General features: G+C 40.1%; 1 protein-coding gene across 1 annotated transcript; it reads left to right on the top strand.

Moving 5' to 3' along the window:
- Positions 1–11,194: 11,194 nt before the first annotated feature.
- LOC124266737 lies at positions 11,195–13,426 on the top strand. Its single transcript, XM_046701524.1, has 4 exons — positions 11,195–11,311; positions 11,732–11,845; positions 12,843–12,956; positions 13,253–13,426. The coding sequence occupies exons 1-4, from the start codon at positions 11,203–11,205 to the stop codon at positions 13,306–13,308; spliced, it is 393 nt and encodes a 130-aa protein (XP_046557480.1). The 5' UTR covers positions 11,195–11,202; the 3' UTR covers positions 13,309–13,426.
- The last annotated feature ends 4,638 nt before the right edge of the window (positions 13,427–18,064 follow it).

Below are 18,064 nucleotides of genomic sequence, written 5' to 3'. Positions count from 1 at the left end.
CACAGACACCCAAATTGTGTCAGTGGTGACTTTATCCTAATTTGTTGTCAATTCATCGGTTTCAACAAATTTAGAAGCCAGGTAACTATTACCATGTGGGCTCTTGTCACTGTTAGACCACAAATCGAGGCTACATTCAAATCAAGGCCACTAAAACAATCCATTCAACTCAAGCAGCCCTAGCTTCACTCCCTTAAATTAGTCTCTATAACAATGCCAACTTGTATCCATGGTGAAACATAAATAGGAAAGCATATACATGTAATGTATGAATTACTAAAATGTGCACTCACCTTTACATGCTGCACAAAATCAAATGTTTTCCCATTAACTTCCAAAGCAACATTCAAAACAACCAGGCTGTTAACAGCCAATACATGTAGTACATATAGCCTCAGACCACTTTACTATCTACAGTGACATGCCATGGCCAGAGCACCATAATTAATATCTGTCCTAGGCTGTCCTGTGGCATGCTGACCAACCTACTACTTCTCACTTACCCAGCAAAATATCGGTCTGGATCGAGGCATTTCAATTTTGCTGTATCCACTGTCAACAACGGTCACGGGAATTTTCGAGCTGAAATACACTAAACAGCCTTGAATTTGGGGTCAAATCATGAAAGGCTGGAGTCAATAGCATGTGCAGATTGAGGACAAAACAAATGGCAATAAAGTAAAATGTCTGATCTTTCATTTAAGCTGTCACAAGTCACCCTGAATAAATTAGCACAGACAAATCAGTGCATTTAAACAAGGCACTACATTCTCCTATTTTCCTTCGGGTCATGGTAAAACTTAGAGGAGTAATACAGGAGTGTGAAAAGCGCCAGACCCAGTTTAGCACCAAAATGTAACCTACTTGAAAATATCTCTGCACAAATTCTGCAGAAGCAATCAGGTTAAAAAGAAGCAACTACACATTGAAAAAATATAGTTAGTTTTAATTACTGGATGAATGCACATTTTAACAACATAAAATCATCCAATCACTGCTGTCATTTGATTCAGTCAGCACTGAAGGCTCTCTGATGCTTTAAAATAAAAAGGCACAGCAAAACAACATGCATTTCATTTCCTACCAGTCCCTGGGGTGCTTGGGGCTGGATGAAGTGCAGCTGGCAGAACCTCTGGATGCATTTTCTGTCAGTCTAGAGAGGGTTGTTGAAATGGGAGAGTCAAAGGGATCAGGTCTAGAGGGGGTTGTACATGGTCAAAGGGATCAGGTGGGGCCTCTGCACCAAGAAACAGCCAAGAGGGTCCAGGGAGGGCCAAGACATCATTGTGCATTTAAGGTTTTCTGTGCACTTAAGGACTCCTATAGGAAACCTTAAGTGCACAGAAAACTAAATCACAATGGACCTTTTAAAAAGGCACAGCAAAAACAACATGCATTTCATTTCCTACCAGTCCCCTGGGGTGCTTGGGGCTGGATGAAGCTCTCCTGGGCAGCTGGCAGAACCTCTGTGGTGCACACTGACTGTCCGCCTTGATCGCTGAGGAAGTGGCCCAGCTAGGCTGAAATGGGAGAGAGAGTGAATGAAATTTTTCAGTCTAGAGGGGTTGTACATGGTTAAAGGGATCAGGTGGGGCCTCTGCACCAGCCAAAAAGCAGCCAAGAGGGTCCAGGGAGGGGCCAAGACATCATTATGCATTTAAGGTTTTCTGTGCACTTAAGGACTGCTATAGGAAACCTTAAGTGCACAGAAAACCTAAATGCACAATGGACCTTTTTAAAAAGGCACAGCAAAACAACATGCATTTCATTTCCTACCAGTCCCCTGGGGTGCTTGGGGCTGGATGAAGCTCTCCTGGGCAGCTGGCAGAACCTCTGTGGTGCACACTGACTGTCCGCCTTGACGCGCCGAGGAAGCGGCCCAGCTTGGCTGAAATGGGAGAGAGAGTGAATGAAATTTTCAGTCTAGAGGGGGTTGTTCATGGTCAAAGGGATCAGGTGGGGCCTCTGCACCAGCCAAAAACAGCCAAGAGGGTCCAGGGAGGGGCCAAGACATCATTGTGCATTGAAGGTTTTCTGTGCACTTAAGGACTCCTATAGGAAACCTTAAGTTCAGAAAACCTTAAATGCACAATGAACTTTAAAAAGGCACAGCAAAAACAACATGCATTTCATTTCCTACCAGTCCCCTGGGGTGCTTGGGGCTGGATGAAGCTCTCCTGGGCAGCTGGCAGAACCTCTGTGGTGCACACTGACTGTCCGCCTTGACGTGCCGAGGAAGTGGCCCAACTAGGCTGAAATGGGAGAGAGATTGAATGAAATTTTCAGTCTACAGGGGGTTGTACATGGTCAAAGGGATCAGGTGGGGCCTCTGCACCAGCCAAAAACAGCCAAGAGGGTCCATGGAGGGGGCAAGACATCATTGTGCATTTAAGGTTTTCTGTGCACTTAAGGACTCCTATAGGAAACCTTAAGTGCACAGAAAACTTAATGCACAATGGACCTTTTAAAAAGGCACAGCAAAAAACAACATGCATTTCATTTCCTACCAGTCCCCTGGGGTGCTTGGGGCTGGATGAAGCTCTCCTGGGCAGCTGGCAGAACCTCTGTGGTGCACACTGACTGTCCGCCTTGATGCCGAGAAGTGGCCCAGCTAGGCTGAAATGGGAGAGAGATTGAATGAAATTTTCAGTCTAGAGTGGGTTGTACATGGTCAAAGGGATCAGGTGGGGCCTCTGCACCAGCCAAAAAACAACCAAGAGGGTCCAGGGAGGGGCCAAGACATCATTATGCATTTAAGGTTTTCTGTGCACTTAAGGACTCCTATAGGAAACCTTAAGTGCACAGAAAACCTTAAATAATGGACCTTTTAAAAAGGCACAGCAAAACAACATGCATTTCATTTCCTACCAGTCCCCTGGGGTGCTTGGGGCTGGATGAAGCTCTCCTGGGCAGCTGGCAGAACCTCTGTGGTGCACACTGACTGTCCTATGGCTTGACGCTGCCCGAGGAAGCGCCCAGCTTGGCTGAAATGGGAGAGAGAGTGAATGAAATTTTCAGTCTAGAGGGGTTGTACATGGTCAAAGGGATCAGGTGGGGCCTCTGCACCAGCCAAAACAGCCAAGAGGGTCCAGGGAGGGGCCAAGACATCATTGTGCATTTAAGGTTTTCTGTGCACTTAAGGACTCCTATAGGAAACCTTAAGTGCACAGAAAACTCTTAAATGCACAATGGACCCTTTTAAAAAGGCACAGCAAAAACAACATGCATTTCATTTCCTACCAGTCCCCTGGGGTGCTTGGGGCTGGATGAAGCTCTCCTGGGCAGCTGGCAGAACCTCTGTGGTGCACACTGACTGTCCGCCTTGATGCGCCGAGGAAGTGGCCCAGCTAGGCTGAAATGGGAGAGAGATTGAATGAAATTTTCAGTCTAGAGTGGGTTGTACATGGTAAGAGGGATCAGTTGGGGCCTCTGCACCAGCCAAAAACAGCCAAGAGGGTCCAGGGAGGGGCCAAGACATCATTGTGCATTTAAGGTTTTCTGTGCACTTAAGGACTCCTATAGGAAACCTTAAGTGCACAGAAAACCTTGTCAATGCACAATGGACCTTTTTTGCAAAAAGGCACAGCAAAAAACAACATGCATTTCATTTCCTACCAGTCCCCTGGGGTGCTTGGGGCTGGATGAAGCTCTCCTGGACAGCTGGCAGAACCTCTGTGGTGCACACTGACTGTCCGCCTTGACGTGCAGAGGAAGTGGCCCAGCTAGGCTGAAATGGGAGAGAGATTGAATGAACTTTTCAGTCTAGAGGGGGTTGTTCATGGTCAAAGGGATCAGGTGGGGCCTCTGCACCAGCCAAAAACAGCCAAGAGGGTCCATGGAGGGACCAAGACATCATTGTGCATTTAAGGTTTTCTGTGCACTTAAGGACTCCTATAGGAAACCTTAAGTGCACAGAAAACCTTAAATGCACAATGGACCTTTTTAAAAAGGCACAGCAAAACAACATGCATTTCATTTCCTACCAGTCCCCTGGGGTGCTTGGGGCTGGATGAAGCTCTCCTGGGCAGCTGGCAGAACCTCTGTGGTGCACACTGACTGTCCGCCTTGATGCCGCCGAGGAAGTGGCCCAGCTAGGCTGAAATGGGAGAGAGAGAGTGAATGAAATTTTCAGTCTAGAGGGGGTTGTACATGGTCAAAGGGATCAGGTGGGGCCTCTGCACCAGCCAAAAACAGCCAAGAGGGTCCAGGGAGGGGCAAGACATCATTGTGCATTTAAGGTTTTCTGTGCACTTAAGGACTGCTATAGGAAACCTTAAGTGCACAGAAAACCTTAAATGCACAAATGGACCTTTTTAAAAAAGGCACAGCAAAACAACATGCATTTCATTTCCTACCAGTCCCTGGGGTGCTTGGGGCTGGATGAAGCTCTCCTGGGCAGCTGGCAGAACCTCTGTGGTGCACACTGACTGTCCGCCTTGACGCTGCCGAGGAAGTGGCCCAGCTTGGCTGAAATGGGAGAGAGAGAGAAATGAAATTTTCAGTCTAGAGGGGTTGTTCATGGTCAAAGGGATCAGGTGGGGCCTCTGCACCAGCCAAAACAGCCAAGAGGGTCCAGGGAGGGGCCAAGATCATTGTGCATTGAAGGCTTTCTGTGCACTTAAGGACTCCTATAGGAAACCTTAAGTGCACAGAACACCTTAAATGCACAATGGACCTTTTTAAAAAGGCACAGCAAAACAACATGCATTTCATTTCCTACCAGTCCCCTGGGGTGCTTGGGGCTGGATGAAGCTCTCCTGGGCAGCTGGCAGAACCTCTGTGGTGCACACTGACTGTCCTTTTGACGTGCCGAGGAAGTGGCCCAACTAGGCTGAAATGGGAGAGAGATTGAATGAAATTTTCAGTCTACAGGGGGTTGTACATGGTCAAAGGGATCAGGTGGGGCCTCTGCACCAGCCAAAACAGCCAAGAGGGTCCAGGAGGGGCCAAGACATCATTGTGCATTGAAGGTTTTTTCTGTGCACTTAAGGACTCCTATAGGAAACCTTAAGTGCACAGAAAACCTTAAATGCACAATGGACCTTTTTAAAAAAGGCACAGCAAAAACAACATGCATTTCATTTCCTACCAGTCCCCTGGGGTGCTTGGGGCTGGATGAAGCTCTCCTGGGCAGCTGGCAGAACCTCTGTGGTGCACACTGACTGTCCACCTTGATGCGTCGAGGAAGTGGCCCAGCTAGGCTGAAATGGGAGAGAGAGTGAATGAAATTTTCAGTCTAGAGGGGTTGTACATGGTCAAAGGGATCAGGTTGAAAGGGGTGTTGAAAATGCCATGAAAATGATTTTATATTAATTACTTTAGAGGGAAGTTAAGTTGGAAATAATTGAAAGTGATTTTAACTGCTAATAAGTAAACTCAGTAAGACTTGCCAAAGTACCAAAACACCCTGGCAGTATGGTATCTTTGGAGGGATATACTTTGCCAGACATTTAAACTGGCCGAGGTGTTGACATGGTGTTTGGTTTTTTTTATCCTTAATATATTTATCTGCACCTTCACACCAGAAACTAGTAATTTTACCATTTGGAGGGATTCCTCAGGTACTTCAGATACACTACCCAAATTCCAGAAATATTTGTTGCCATGCTAGGTTACCCTGGGATATAAATCTCAAATATTTGTTTCAATTTTGTAGTGCCCTGATAGCCATGGAAAGGTAGCTTTGGGTACTTTGGCCTGCCTGGGTAACCTTTCCTTCCTTCATAAGACGCCCTATTAGAGCTGACCTTATTGAAATACGTGGAGTTTAATTAGATCTGGCAATATGTACGTACATGTACATATGTAGTGTATAAGTATTTAGTTGGTTGACAAGAGATGTTATTCTGTTTGGTTGGAGAGTTATGATAAGTCAGGACTGAGCAATGACAATATTGACATGTGAATGTTTCCATCGCAACGCTAGGTACCGTGGTTGTTCTCGAGGAGGCTTTCTCGCTTGAACTCCTTCACCGTGGGAAGTTGCGTCGCAAAACTTCAATACAGCACATTATATTGAATAAACAGCACGTATACTTCATGTGTACATATACCTCATATGCATATTGTAGCTGTCACATTGTATAAGGCAATAACAGACGAAGCAGCATAGGTCAACTCCCTCTACTAGTTCCGCGGAAGATACTGTGCCGTGTATGTGACGTAGTGACATAAGCTCCGCCCACTCATGAATATTCACGATTTCTGTGCACTTAAGACCATTGTGCGTTTAAGGGCACAACATACGGTCAACCGAAATAGCAAAACTTGTTACATGAAAGAACAATGTGGCGGATATTGTCCCCTTCGCTCTTAGATATTCTTCAATTTGTCACACATTTTGGGATGTTTTAAGTTTTATAAGCACAATTTGAAGGCCTACAGTATCTTGTTAACAGAGCCCAAATATTCGAGGAGTAATATTTTTTATTCAAACGGAAATATTGTAAGTGTCAGCAGTTGCCTATCATGCAATATCCAAGTATCAAACTTAATTCATATGAGTGCCTATAAAACCATGCTTTAAATATTTCAGCTTTTTATAAAGAGTTGCATGGGACTTTGAATTGAATTACCTTCCTCCATGTTGATCGAATACGAAAACTATGTGAGAAGAATAGTGATCGACTTTCTGGAGTATTGGATGGAGTGAAATAAAGTGTATATCTTAATTATGAGAACATTATTTGAAGTTTTGTTACCACATAAATTATTCACATATAATGGTACATTTTAGGAGTAATATTACAACTGTAATTTTGATTAATTCACTGGAAATGATATCAAGGTATGTTTTCAGAATCTTGCTTTTTATAGTAAACGTGGAAGGGTAATAAAATTAATAATAATCTAATCAATAATAAATAATTATTTAATTGATTGACATATCAGATTTTTTAGATTTTAAGGCAGAACTAGGCAAACAAACACCATACATATCAAGGCAGGACAATCACTTGGTATTAACTTAGTTTCTTGGCTCCTGCTTTTAGATTTTTTGTTTTAAATACTACATTTACTAATAAGATAATTCTGAAAGTGATTGCTAGTATCATAACTCATTAAAGTTATTTCAACATCCAGAAAATTTGAAAAAGCAAAGGCTACGTTTTGGTCAAACCCTGGTCAGGCATTTATATCTAGTTCTGGAACAGAATAACTTACAAAAATCTCAGGTGACTTTTCATGTAACGGAATAAAGATTGAAACATATATTTTAATCCATATTTGATATAATTCTTCTGATAAATCATAAGTTTTTAGGAGGTTACTACTATTTGAATACTGAGCCAAAGCTAGTGTTTATTAAGATGGTGGATTTGGACAAATTGTTCAAGGTTTGTTGATGGTTATTTGCAAAATGAGCTTCATATTAAATTGCACACTGGTTTGTAGGAGGTGAACGCTTCAGGACATTTTTATGTCTGTTTTCCTAAACCTTTGTTATGACTTTTACCAAATTTTGAATCAACTTTACTATAATTTTTATGACACCAGTAAGTATCTCAGAAAGGAAATAGATCAAAATCAGTGTTATGTCCTCTAGGGATATGGTCTCAGATCTAATAAAACAAAAGATTATCATTGTTTAATTAAGAAGCAATAATTGTATTTACAGAAGGCTTTGAACATAGGATATATTCTTTGCACCTTATTTACACTAGTAGTTAGCAGTTAAACATCTCTAATGAAAAAACAATAGATCTACATTTGTACTTTGTGTAACATTCTATTTCAATGCTAGTTAATTGTTCGAATAACTGTGGATTCTCTGTTCCAAAATTTTGCATCACATGTTTCCCATTTCTGGAAGATGGGTCAGCTAGTGTACAGGTACAGACTGTATCTTGGATCTTCTTTGTGTTCTGGTGCTGTGACATACCTGTACATAAACGCTGGCAGTTCATGAAGTCCAGTATTGTGGAAGTTTGTATGTAAATTAGGATTCCGCAAGAAAGTACATATAGAAAAATTAAATGGAAATGGTGATTAAAAAAATGATTTCCTTATATTCAGTGTCATTTTATCATGGTGTACAGATTTTGAAGGGAGAAACTTTACTGAGAGTTGCTGCAGATCAGCTGTTGAATATTTGCTTCTGGGTATGTCCAGATACGTCCATGGAAACATATTGTTTACAAGCCCAAATACCTTTTCCAGATTTCCAAATAAGATCAAATAGGTTATGCTGTGATTGATTTGTTTACATTAATTGTACAGACAAATAAGGTGCATGAAGTAGTAGACGGGAAATATTTTCTGCTCTTTATTTACCATTCTCTTAATTCATTAAAAGATAGAAACCCATGTTTTCAGATTAGATTCTATTGAACTAAATTTGAACAACGCAAACGGATAAGTAAAGGCGCCACGCGCAGTGTTGATAATCTATTTATAGATACCGAAACGATGTGCAACATGACCATGTGGTTGTGTTCACGAGTTTTAAAAAATTATAAACCCAAACAACAAAATTCAGTTATCCTTTCCCTGCTAATATCTGTGACGGAGGTGAATTGCCAGATAGATTAATTGATTCGAAAGAAATTACGCTTCCTACAGTCTCAGCAGCTAGTCGAGACGCTTTTTCATCGGGCATGTAACTCATTTTCACTCGCCAGTTGTAATCTGCCAGCTAAAATATATTAAAAATCACATACGTATAACTTGCCTCTTTAAATAACATTCACAAACGACGGACACCAAAGTATCACATGCAGAATTCATCAACAACGTTCGCAATCACGTAACGTTTCGCCGGCGGTGACGCCATTGTGATTTGCCAGTGGTTGTCCCCCCCCTAACGTCAAAAACGAAGTGGGCGGGGCTTATCGGCCGAGACTGGATCGGTCTATTACAAATATACATCAAGGAGTAGAGGCTAACATCATTTCATATTGTAGACAGTATAGGCAATCAATATTTTTATATGTAAATAACATAGCATATAGGTCAAAGTTCAGTTGTATTCAATTCTTTAAAACCATGTCAGTTGGCAATATTAACTTAATACGATCTGACATTCTTACTGTATCTGAGATGGTGACTGTGGTAGATTCCTTATGGGAGGTACCTGAGCTGGTGACATGCTCTCTGACTCTTAATAAGCAGCATCTGAAATGGATATTTAAACACTAAATATATTTCAGTTGGTGTAATTAGATTGTCCAGTAATATGTCCTGTATCCCTGAAGTACTGGTCAGTATGCAGTAATTTTGAAAGTAGATACATATTTAAGATTTTTTTAACAGCATGTGTATGTCCTGCATATATACATGTATACGTACTTGAAATGTTACTTTGATTTGCAGCCAATCTAATTTCACGGATACAGAATAATTGCAAATAAAATTCCCATGCCATCATGACAAGAGTGTCTGCACATGTCCATATGCTTAATTTTTTTTAATATATTGGACCGTTCATAATTTATGACTAGGGGGGTGATGATGATTTTAGGTGCGGTGTTTGCGGGGGTTGGGGTGTCTCCCAGTTTGTTTTGGGAGGCAGGAGGAGGGGTCAATTGTGTACGTATGAACTAGGGGTGATCACTGATTTTGAACATGACAATGTGTGGGGGTGGGGTGGTGGTGGTGGGGGTGGGGGTTTGAATGTGTCTGTGTGTGTGTGACATTCACATTGTACATGTGCCCCTGATATTAAAACCTTGCATAGTGAACAGTTTGTACATTACACGGCAGATCTAGACTATGCCATGTGCCGTAATTATTTTGTACTTACTATGAATCATTTTCCATTTTCATCTCTCCGTATTTTCGACAACCACTGCCTTCTTCTGATCTTATTCTTGGAAATATGGTGAAAAGATACCGTAAAATCCTTACGGGCATCACTCCAACGCAAAGGCACACAGCAGTAATCTTTCCTTTTCGAGGTCGCCATTTTCAAGGTTGGGTCAACCTATTTAAGCCTCGCTTTCGATTTGACCTCGAGGTCATGCATATTGGCTAAGAATGGTCTATAGTGGGATCATGAATTGTTAATTTGGGCTAAGATAATGACGTCACTGTTTTACATGTTATTGGTTTGGGCTATTGGAGGCCCTTCTTCGAATTCGCTACATCAATATCTAGATATATCCCTCAAACCAATGAATCTATTTCAGCGATGAAGGTAAAGATCTCAGGGTCTTGTTTCTCAGGCCAATAGGGCAATATTTTCTGTAAATAACTTTCTAAGAAAATGGGTACTGTCAATTGTAAAGGTTTATTTAAGATATTTGAATGTATAGTCTCACCTATATTATGTTAGGGAGCTGAAGTTTGGGGCACCAGTTATTGTAAACTCATAGAGTCTCTATAAATTAAATTTTGTAAGTATTTGTTAAAAGTTGGTAAATCTACTTGTAATAATATGGTACTTTGAGAATGTGGTAGACTCCCTTTACAAATTGTATATATGACTAAGGTTATCAAATATTGGTGTCATTTATTGTACTTACCCCCAAATAGACTCCCAAAACACTGTCACGAAATTCTGAAATGATTATATGATGTTGGACGTATAACGTGGGCAACTAATGTTTAAACTAATATATTTACTTATGGTTTTGGCTATTCATGGGTCAGTCACGATATTGGTAATGTTAAGCATTTTATGTTTCTGTAAACAAAGACTGACCAATAACTTAAAGCAATCCTGGTATACTTCCATTAAAAATCCACACAAAACTATTTATTATTTTCAGTATAAAAACCTATTAGATGTAGAAAAATATTTAGATTGTAATATTTGTTTAAATTTGAGATCTACCCTTTCAAATTCAGATCAGGAACTTTTAATTTAGCAACAGAGACTGGGAGATATACAAATATTGCTTCAAATGAAAGATTTTGTTTATTTTGTAAATCAAAAGCTATTAATGTTGTTGAAGATGAGTGGCATATTTGTATATTTGTGAATGCTTTTGATGAAATATTTTAGTCAACCTCCTAAGATAAACAACTTTATAAAACATTATGCAATCTACCAATGTAGGTATGATTAAGAATGTTAGTTTATTTTTATATTGTGTACAAATTAGAATTAAGAGCAGAATTTATTATAAATTCATGCATACCATTAATGTGTTATCATGCATTTGACTGTATTATGGGCCGTTGGCCTTTTACGGAATAAAACTGTCTGTAAAGACCTCAGTCTAAATTATTCGCTTTTATTTCATTCAGATCAAGGAGACGATGTCCACGTTACCAATAACTCTGTCGTGCCTGCTGCTGCTTGCAGCTGCGTCCTCGGCCAAGCCGGCACTGGACAGGGCGAAGAAGACAAGCGATCCTAACCAGTGGAGTAGGTTGTCCATACATATCCAGATTCCGGTTTTACTTGGTCCCTATGGATGTCTTAACTGTAATGTAGAATTGGCCTTCAGCAACACATGCTTCTTAACTTGATTGACTTATGGTAGATCCATGTTTATTCTGTTGTCTGTCTGACTTGATTATTTACAGACCGCCGACTATTGCTGAGTGCGGCGTCAAACAAACAAAATAAAATAAAACAAACAAACAAACTATAGTATTAAAATCATGTTTAACCTCACCTCACAGCTAACAATGGGTGGGGAAGAAATCACCATATATACGTTCGTTGACCTTCGTTCGATTCTGCATATAAGTACAATTATCTGAATATGTTCCTTCCATGATATGGATGGTGAATTTCTCAAAGCGGCATAAAATGATACACACTCACCATCGTTGTCCACAGAATTACCATGTTTTTTGGGAGGTCGTGTCCACTTCCACGGTGCTGTGTTTCTGGCCGAAAACCGATGTAGCAGGCTTCAGTGCATTTACGGGCGGATATATTTTGTTGATATAAGTAAGTGGAACCACAGTTTCTAAGCTATGTAGCTCATTATTTCAGTAAATCGCTGCCAGACTAACCCCATTCTCCCCTAAGGCAAAGCTTGTCTGAGTCCAATAATCTTGGTTCGAATCCCAGTTTTGCTCTATTATGGTAACTCCATATACTTGACACGTACAGCATGCTCTTGCAAACTTACATGATGGCAAATGTGTTTTGTATAATGTTACCAGCTAATTGTTACAAATCATTTTCTGAATGCACGTTCCTTATACAAAATGCACGTGTGGCCACACCAAATGTGGGCATTGAGACCAAGGAAGAAGACTATCAATCTGGCTGGGATGGCACCGTGCTTTAGCTTTCAACGTCGGTATTGTCTCAGTCATATAATGACTGTTGCTGGTTGAAAGAGATGATCTCAGGTTCAGTGACTTGGTCGGTGTTTATGATTAAATCCTCGTCGTTTGTTTCTGCAAAGGTAATTATTTACAGCAAGCAAAAAGTGTTAAATTTGCCCGGTGTAATTTTGTTAGTCATTAACAATCACGATTCACTCTGTTGACTGAACAAAACCAAAACAAACAAATGAAACATACTAAAAGAAAAATCAACCCAGAACCCAAATGCGTATGTCTATTTCTGTTTCTGTTATTTGGTTACAAAAAAGATCGTTGTCAACAAAGAAACAAAGATTGTTGGAGGATATGACTTTATGAATAAATATATGGGCGAGATATTATAATTATGCTTTAAATTAGCCGAATTAGGTTTAAACATTCTTTCATTCCTTTTCAACCTCCAAGAAATTAGTTTTGAGCAAATGTAGAAATTTTCTAAAATTTGAGTTTTCGAAAACAATGTTTTTTATTTTACCATCCACAGGATACTTTGCTGATAACTACATGGTGAATTTTGTCATATCCTTTGTCAGAAACTGCCCACAGTGCTGAGAGTTTCTGGACTTTTGAGTTTCCAGAATTAAGTTGAAACTTGTCTTTTTGTGATTCAGAGTGCTTTCACAACAACACATGCTACAACGCCGGCGACAACATCAGAGCGGGACAAAATGGCTGCCAACTCTTGAAGTGTCAAAGAAACGGAGAGTTAAGGCCTGTTCAAAGTGGTATGAGTTTACAAATTTAACACATGCGAAGTCGCGGATTAGAAATGGTCTTCAGCAACCCATGCTTGAGGTGTGAATCGGATTTCAATATGTCTGCCACGTATGGAATGCAAATCAAAATTTGAACCGACATGATTCTAGACCAGAACTGGTTGTTACATGCACCTCGTACAGAGCAGCACTCCATTCCATTTCAAGCACAACAGAATCCATAACACGTTGCACCAACAGAGTTTTATATAATTACAGATGTGGGTTAAGCGTGGACGTTGTCAAATGTCGTCATTGTGTTTCAGATCGTAGCAGGTGTAGGGACGCTGGCATCAAGTGGAGTCTCCCTCTGGACTCTTAGTATCCTGTTGAAGCTGGATTTCAAAAGTATTCAGGACACGTAACGGATTGAGCTGACTTGCTGTGTAATGCAATAAAATGTAAAGTTTTGTTCAATGAATAAATTGCAATTTACGCTTCACTGTGTGATGTAAAATCTGTCTGTACCGTACGATTCACTTTGTGGTGTAAACATCACTTTATGCCGTATGCTTCACTTTGTGATGTAAATATCACTCTGTGCCGTATGCTTCACTCTGTGATATAAATATCACTTTATGCCGTACGCTACTCTCTGTGAAGTAAATATCACTTTATGCCGTACGCTTCTCTCTGTGAAGTAAATATCACTTTATACCGTATGCTTCACTCTGTGAAGTAAATATCACTTTATACCGTATGCTTCACTCTGTGAAGTAAATATCACTCTGTGCCGTACGCTTCTCTCTGTGAAGTAAATATCACTTTATACCGTATGCTTCACTCTGTGATGTAAATATCACTTTATACCGTATGCTTCACTCTGTGAAGTAAATATCACTCTGTGCCGTATGCTTCACTCTGTGATGTAAATATCACTCTGTGCCGTACGCTTCTCTCTGTGATGTAAACATCACTTTATGCCGTATGGTTCACTCTGTGATTGGTAGGTGGCGCTGCGCCGTGGCGACACGTATCGAAACGGCTCTCTCGTTATTATACAATTTTGCTAGTTTTATGTTTTCCTCTGTCGTCAAAGTTGTTCAGGTTTTGAACAAAGGTGATTTCTTCAATATTTGAAGAGCGTGATGAACCGATTGCGGTTTTTCAGTGTTTCTACGGCTTGATAGCCCTACTCATCATCGCCGGACAGTTTGGCTTTGTTTACTCTGGTAGCCATGGTGACGTCACGACGGTCATCCGTTATGATCTTCTCCAACTTTTGGAGTTCCGTGACTCTTCTTGGACGGGAAAATCTCCAATAGATGTTCCTGAGGAGTGTGTGAAAGAAGATGTTGCTGTCAAGAAACGCAAGAGAGGCAAAAGAGGAGGTTTGAGACGGAGAATACGGGCAAGGAAGAACAGACCGCCGCTACCGACCTTGATGCTCTCAAATGCGCGGTCGTTACGAAAACAACTAACGAAATTGGAAGCGTCCGCAAAATTCATGTACGAATACCGGGGAAGTTGTTTATTGTGCTTCACCGAAACATGGCTGAGCGAAAGTGTGAATTCGGGATCAATAACTCTATCTGGATTTGGACAACCGATTGGCATGGACAGAGATCTTCAGATAACGGAGAAGGTAACGGGTGGGGACTGTGTATGTACAGGAACCAAAACTGGTGTAAAAACTATGTCTTGCGTGAAAGTTTGTGCACAAAGGACGTGGAAATATTATCAGTTTCATTCAGACCATTTTACCTACCAAGAGAATTTGGACAGGTATTTGTAACTCTTGTATATGTTCCACCAAATGCAAACTCAAGCAAAGCCGCTGATTCAATTCGGACAATTACAGAACAATTGCAAGCTCTGTCACCGGATGCTCCCAATTTCATTATGGGCGATTTTAATAAATGTTCTTTAAAAGATGTACTTCCACACTATTTTCAATATGTGACGTGTCCATCCAGGCGAGACAAGACATTGGATCTTCGTTACGGCAATATTCGTGACGCTTACAAATCCTACGTAAAACCGCCTATCGGAAAATCAGATCATAACGCTATTCATCTTGTGCCAACCTACAAACAGAAGCTGAAGTCGGAAAAACCTGTTATCAATCAGGTTAAATCATTGACCACTGAGTCGCTGGATCAGCTGAAAGGGTGTTTTGAGTGTACTTATTGGGATATTTTTGATGAAGCATGTAATACTCTGGACATGCTAACCGACGCAGTCACAGACTACATTAAGTTTTGTGTTGATTATATTATTCCTCTTAGGACAATCAAAATTTACCCTAATAATAAACCGTGGGTCACAAAGGAGTTTAAATCTTTATTGAATGAAAAGAAACGAGCATTTTGTTCAGGTAATATTCACAAAGTTAAAGAAATACAAACTAGGGATATTTTATGTGAAACAGCAAAATGTAAAGATGCATATAAATGTAAAATTGAAAAAATGTTTACCACAAACATGCTTGGCAAGGACTTAAGTCTGCAATTGGGATTAACAAAAACAGCAGTGTATTGATGTTCAAGATAATCTTGTTTTTGCTAATGAATTGAATTCGTTTTATGCCAGATTTGACAATCATGATTTTTCCAATGACATTGATAACATGTATTCATCTTTACCCTCATCTAATGACTTAGTAATATCAAGAAGTGATGTTCTGTTGTCATTAAAACTATTCAAAGTAGGCAAATCTTGCGGCCCTGATAACTCACCTGGTATTGTTTTGAAAGAATGTGGAGAGCAACTATGTGTCTTATTTCAGAAGATGTTTCAATGGTCTATTAGTTCAGCTGTAATCCCCACTCTCTGGAAAACTTCCACTATCATTCCTATTCCGAAAATGAATAATCCCGCCGTAAATAATGACTATCGTCCAGTTACTTTGACATGAAAAAATGTTACTTGATAATGTAAGTCATTTGCTAGATCCTTTACAATTTGCATATAGATCAGGGCGTGGGACGGAGGACGCATTAACCCTCCTGCAAAATATTTACTCTCATCTGGAGACTTGTAACAACTATGTAAGAATCCTCTTTATTGATTTTTCTTCTGCCTTCAACACCATCCAACCACACCTTTTGATGTTTAAACTGTTTAATCTAGGCGTTAATAGCAACATTATCAAATGGGCTAAAGAGTTCATGGTACATGGTTTAAACATATTTATTTCCAAAAGAGGAACCGGATTGGTAAACAAGCAGTATGGTGCTTATATGAATACCGCTCCGGAATACAGATATATTATAGATATAAAAATCGTACGGAGAAAAACATGATATTAACAAACGATAAACAATAGCTTTCTGGAAATGTAACAATCATAAACTGTAACATAGCCTCTTTTAACGTTAGAACCATTAGTGTCGGAAAATACTTAATAGTAAGTGCAATTTCGTTTTTATATTACAACACAAATCTGCCTGACAGAACAATGAAAGAATGGATAGATTCTAATAATTCAAGATTACCTTTAGTAGATCCATGAGAGTGTCCGTATAGTATTGATTTGATGTCATATCCTTTAGTATAGAAGTGCATTTTATGTCTTATGTCAGTGTAATTAACGCACGAAAAGAAATAGTGAATTGGATCTTCGTAACAGTAGCCACAAGAACAAGAGGGATTTGAAGATATAAATCGTTGATATTTATGTGCGTTTAAATCGCTGCAACCGAGCCTGAGGCGTGAATGGATAATCTGACAGAATCTTGTTCATGGTACATAGAACTCAGTATCTCAGTGTCAATGGCTATCAATCTTCTTTTCTCTCAACCTCTACTGGAGCTCCACAAGGCTGTGTTCTTTCACCCTTACTCTTCAATTTGTATACCAATGACTGTTACTTGGCATTAAATGACGTGGTTACTGTGAAATTGGCAGATGACGCCGCTGTTACTGGCCTAATTTCTGATTCTGAGCATAATTATCGTCAAGGGATTGGAAAATCTCTATCTTGGTGTAAAGACAATTTTCCTTTTCTGAATGTAAAGAAAACTAAGGAAATGGTGGTTGATGTTAAGAGAAGGAACCTCTATATCCTCTTATTGTTGATAATGCAGAAATTGAAAGGTTGGAGCAAAATTCCTTTATGCTGTACGCTTTTCTCTGTGAAGTAAATATCACTTTATACCGCATGCTTCACTCTGTGATGTAAATATCACTCTGTGCCGTACGCTTCTCTCTGTGAAGTAAATATCACTTTATACCGTATGCTTCACTCTGTGATGTAAACATCACTTTATACCGTATGCTTCACTCTGTGAAGTAAATAACACTCTGTGCCGATGCTTCTATCCGTGATGCAAATATCACTCTGTGCCGTACGCTTCACTCTGTGATGTAAATATCACTCTGTGCCGTACGTCACTCTCTGTGAAGTAAATATCACTTTATGCCGTACGCTTCACTCTGTGAAGTAAATATCACTTTATACCGTATGCTTCACTCTGTGATGTAAACATCACTTTATACCGTATGCTTCACTCTGTGAAGTAAATATCACTCTGTGCCGTATGCTTCTCTCTGTGATGTAAATATCACTCTGTTCCGTACGCTTCACTCTGTGATGTAAGCATCAATTTATGCGGTGTGCTTCACTCTGTGAAGTAAATATCACTTTATACCGTATGCTTCACTCTGTGATGTCAATATCACTCTGTGCCGTACGCTTCTCTCTGTGAAGTAAATATCACTTTATGCCGCACGCTTCTCTCTGTGAAGTAAAAATCACTTTATTCCGTATGCTTCACTCTGTGATGTAAACATCACTTTATACCGTATGCTTCACTCTGTGAAGTAAATAACACTCTGTGCCGATACTTCTCTCCGTGATGCAAATATCACTCTGTGCCGTACGCTTCACTCTGTGATGTTAACATCACTTTATACCGTATTCTTCACTCGGTGAAGTAAATATCTCTCTGTGTCGCACGCTTCACTCTGTGATGTAAATATCACTCTGTGCCGTACGCTACACTCTGTGCCGTACGCTACACTCTGTGAAGTAAATATCACACTATTCCGTACGCTTCATGCCGTACTCTATGCCGTAAATCTTTATACCACTGTTGGTTTCATTTCCAAAGTTCACACCATTTGTGTTTCTAAGT

Source organism: Haliotis rubra, unplaced genomic scaffold, assembly GCF_003918875.1.
Source record: "Haliotis rubra isolate DU_JTF1 unplaced genomic scaffold, ASM391887v1 Scf1278, whole genome shotgun sequence".
Classification (NCBI taxonomy): Eukaryota; Metazoa; Mollusca; class Gastropoda; order Lepetellida; family Haliotidae; genus Haliotis; species Haliotis rubra.
The sequence above is the reverse complement of the archived record's forward strand: the minus strand, read 5'-3'. Positions and strand labels throughout refer to the sequence as shown.

What these genes read in the sequence shown, in the direction of transcription:
- LOC124266737 (XM_046701524.1), top strand. Translation starts at nt 11,203, where the DNA reads ATGTCCACGTTACCAATAACTCTGTCGTGCCTGCTGCTGCTTGCAGCT. An exon ending in AAGCGATCCTAACCAGTGGA is followed by an intron (nt 11,312 to 11,731) that starts GTAGGTTGTCCA and finishes CGTTGTCCACAG; the next exon opens with AATTACCATGTTTTTTGGGA. An exon ending in GATATATTTTGTTGATATAA is followed by an intron (nt 11,846 to 12,842) that starts GTAAGTGGAACC and finishes TTTGTGATTCAG; the next exon opens with AGTGCTTTCACAACAACACA.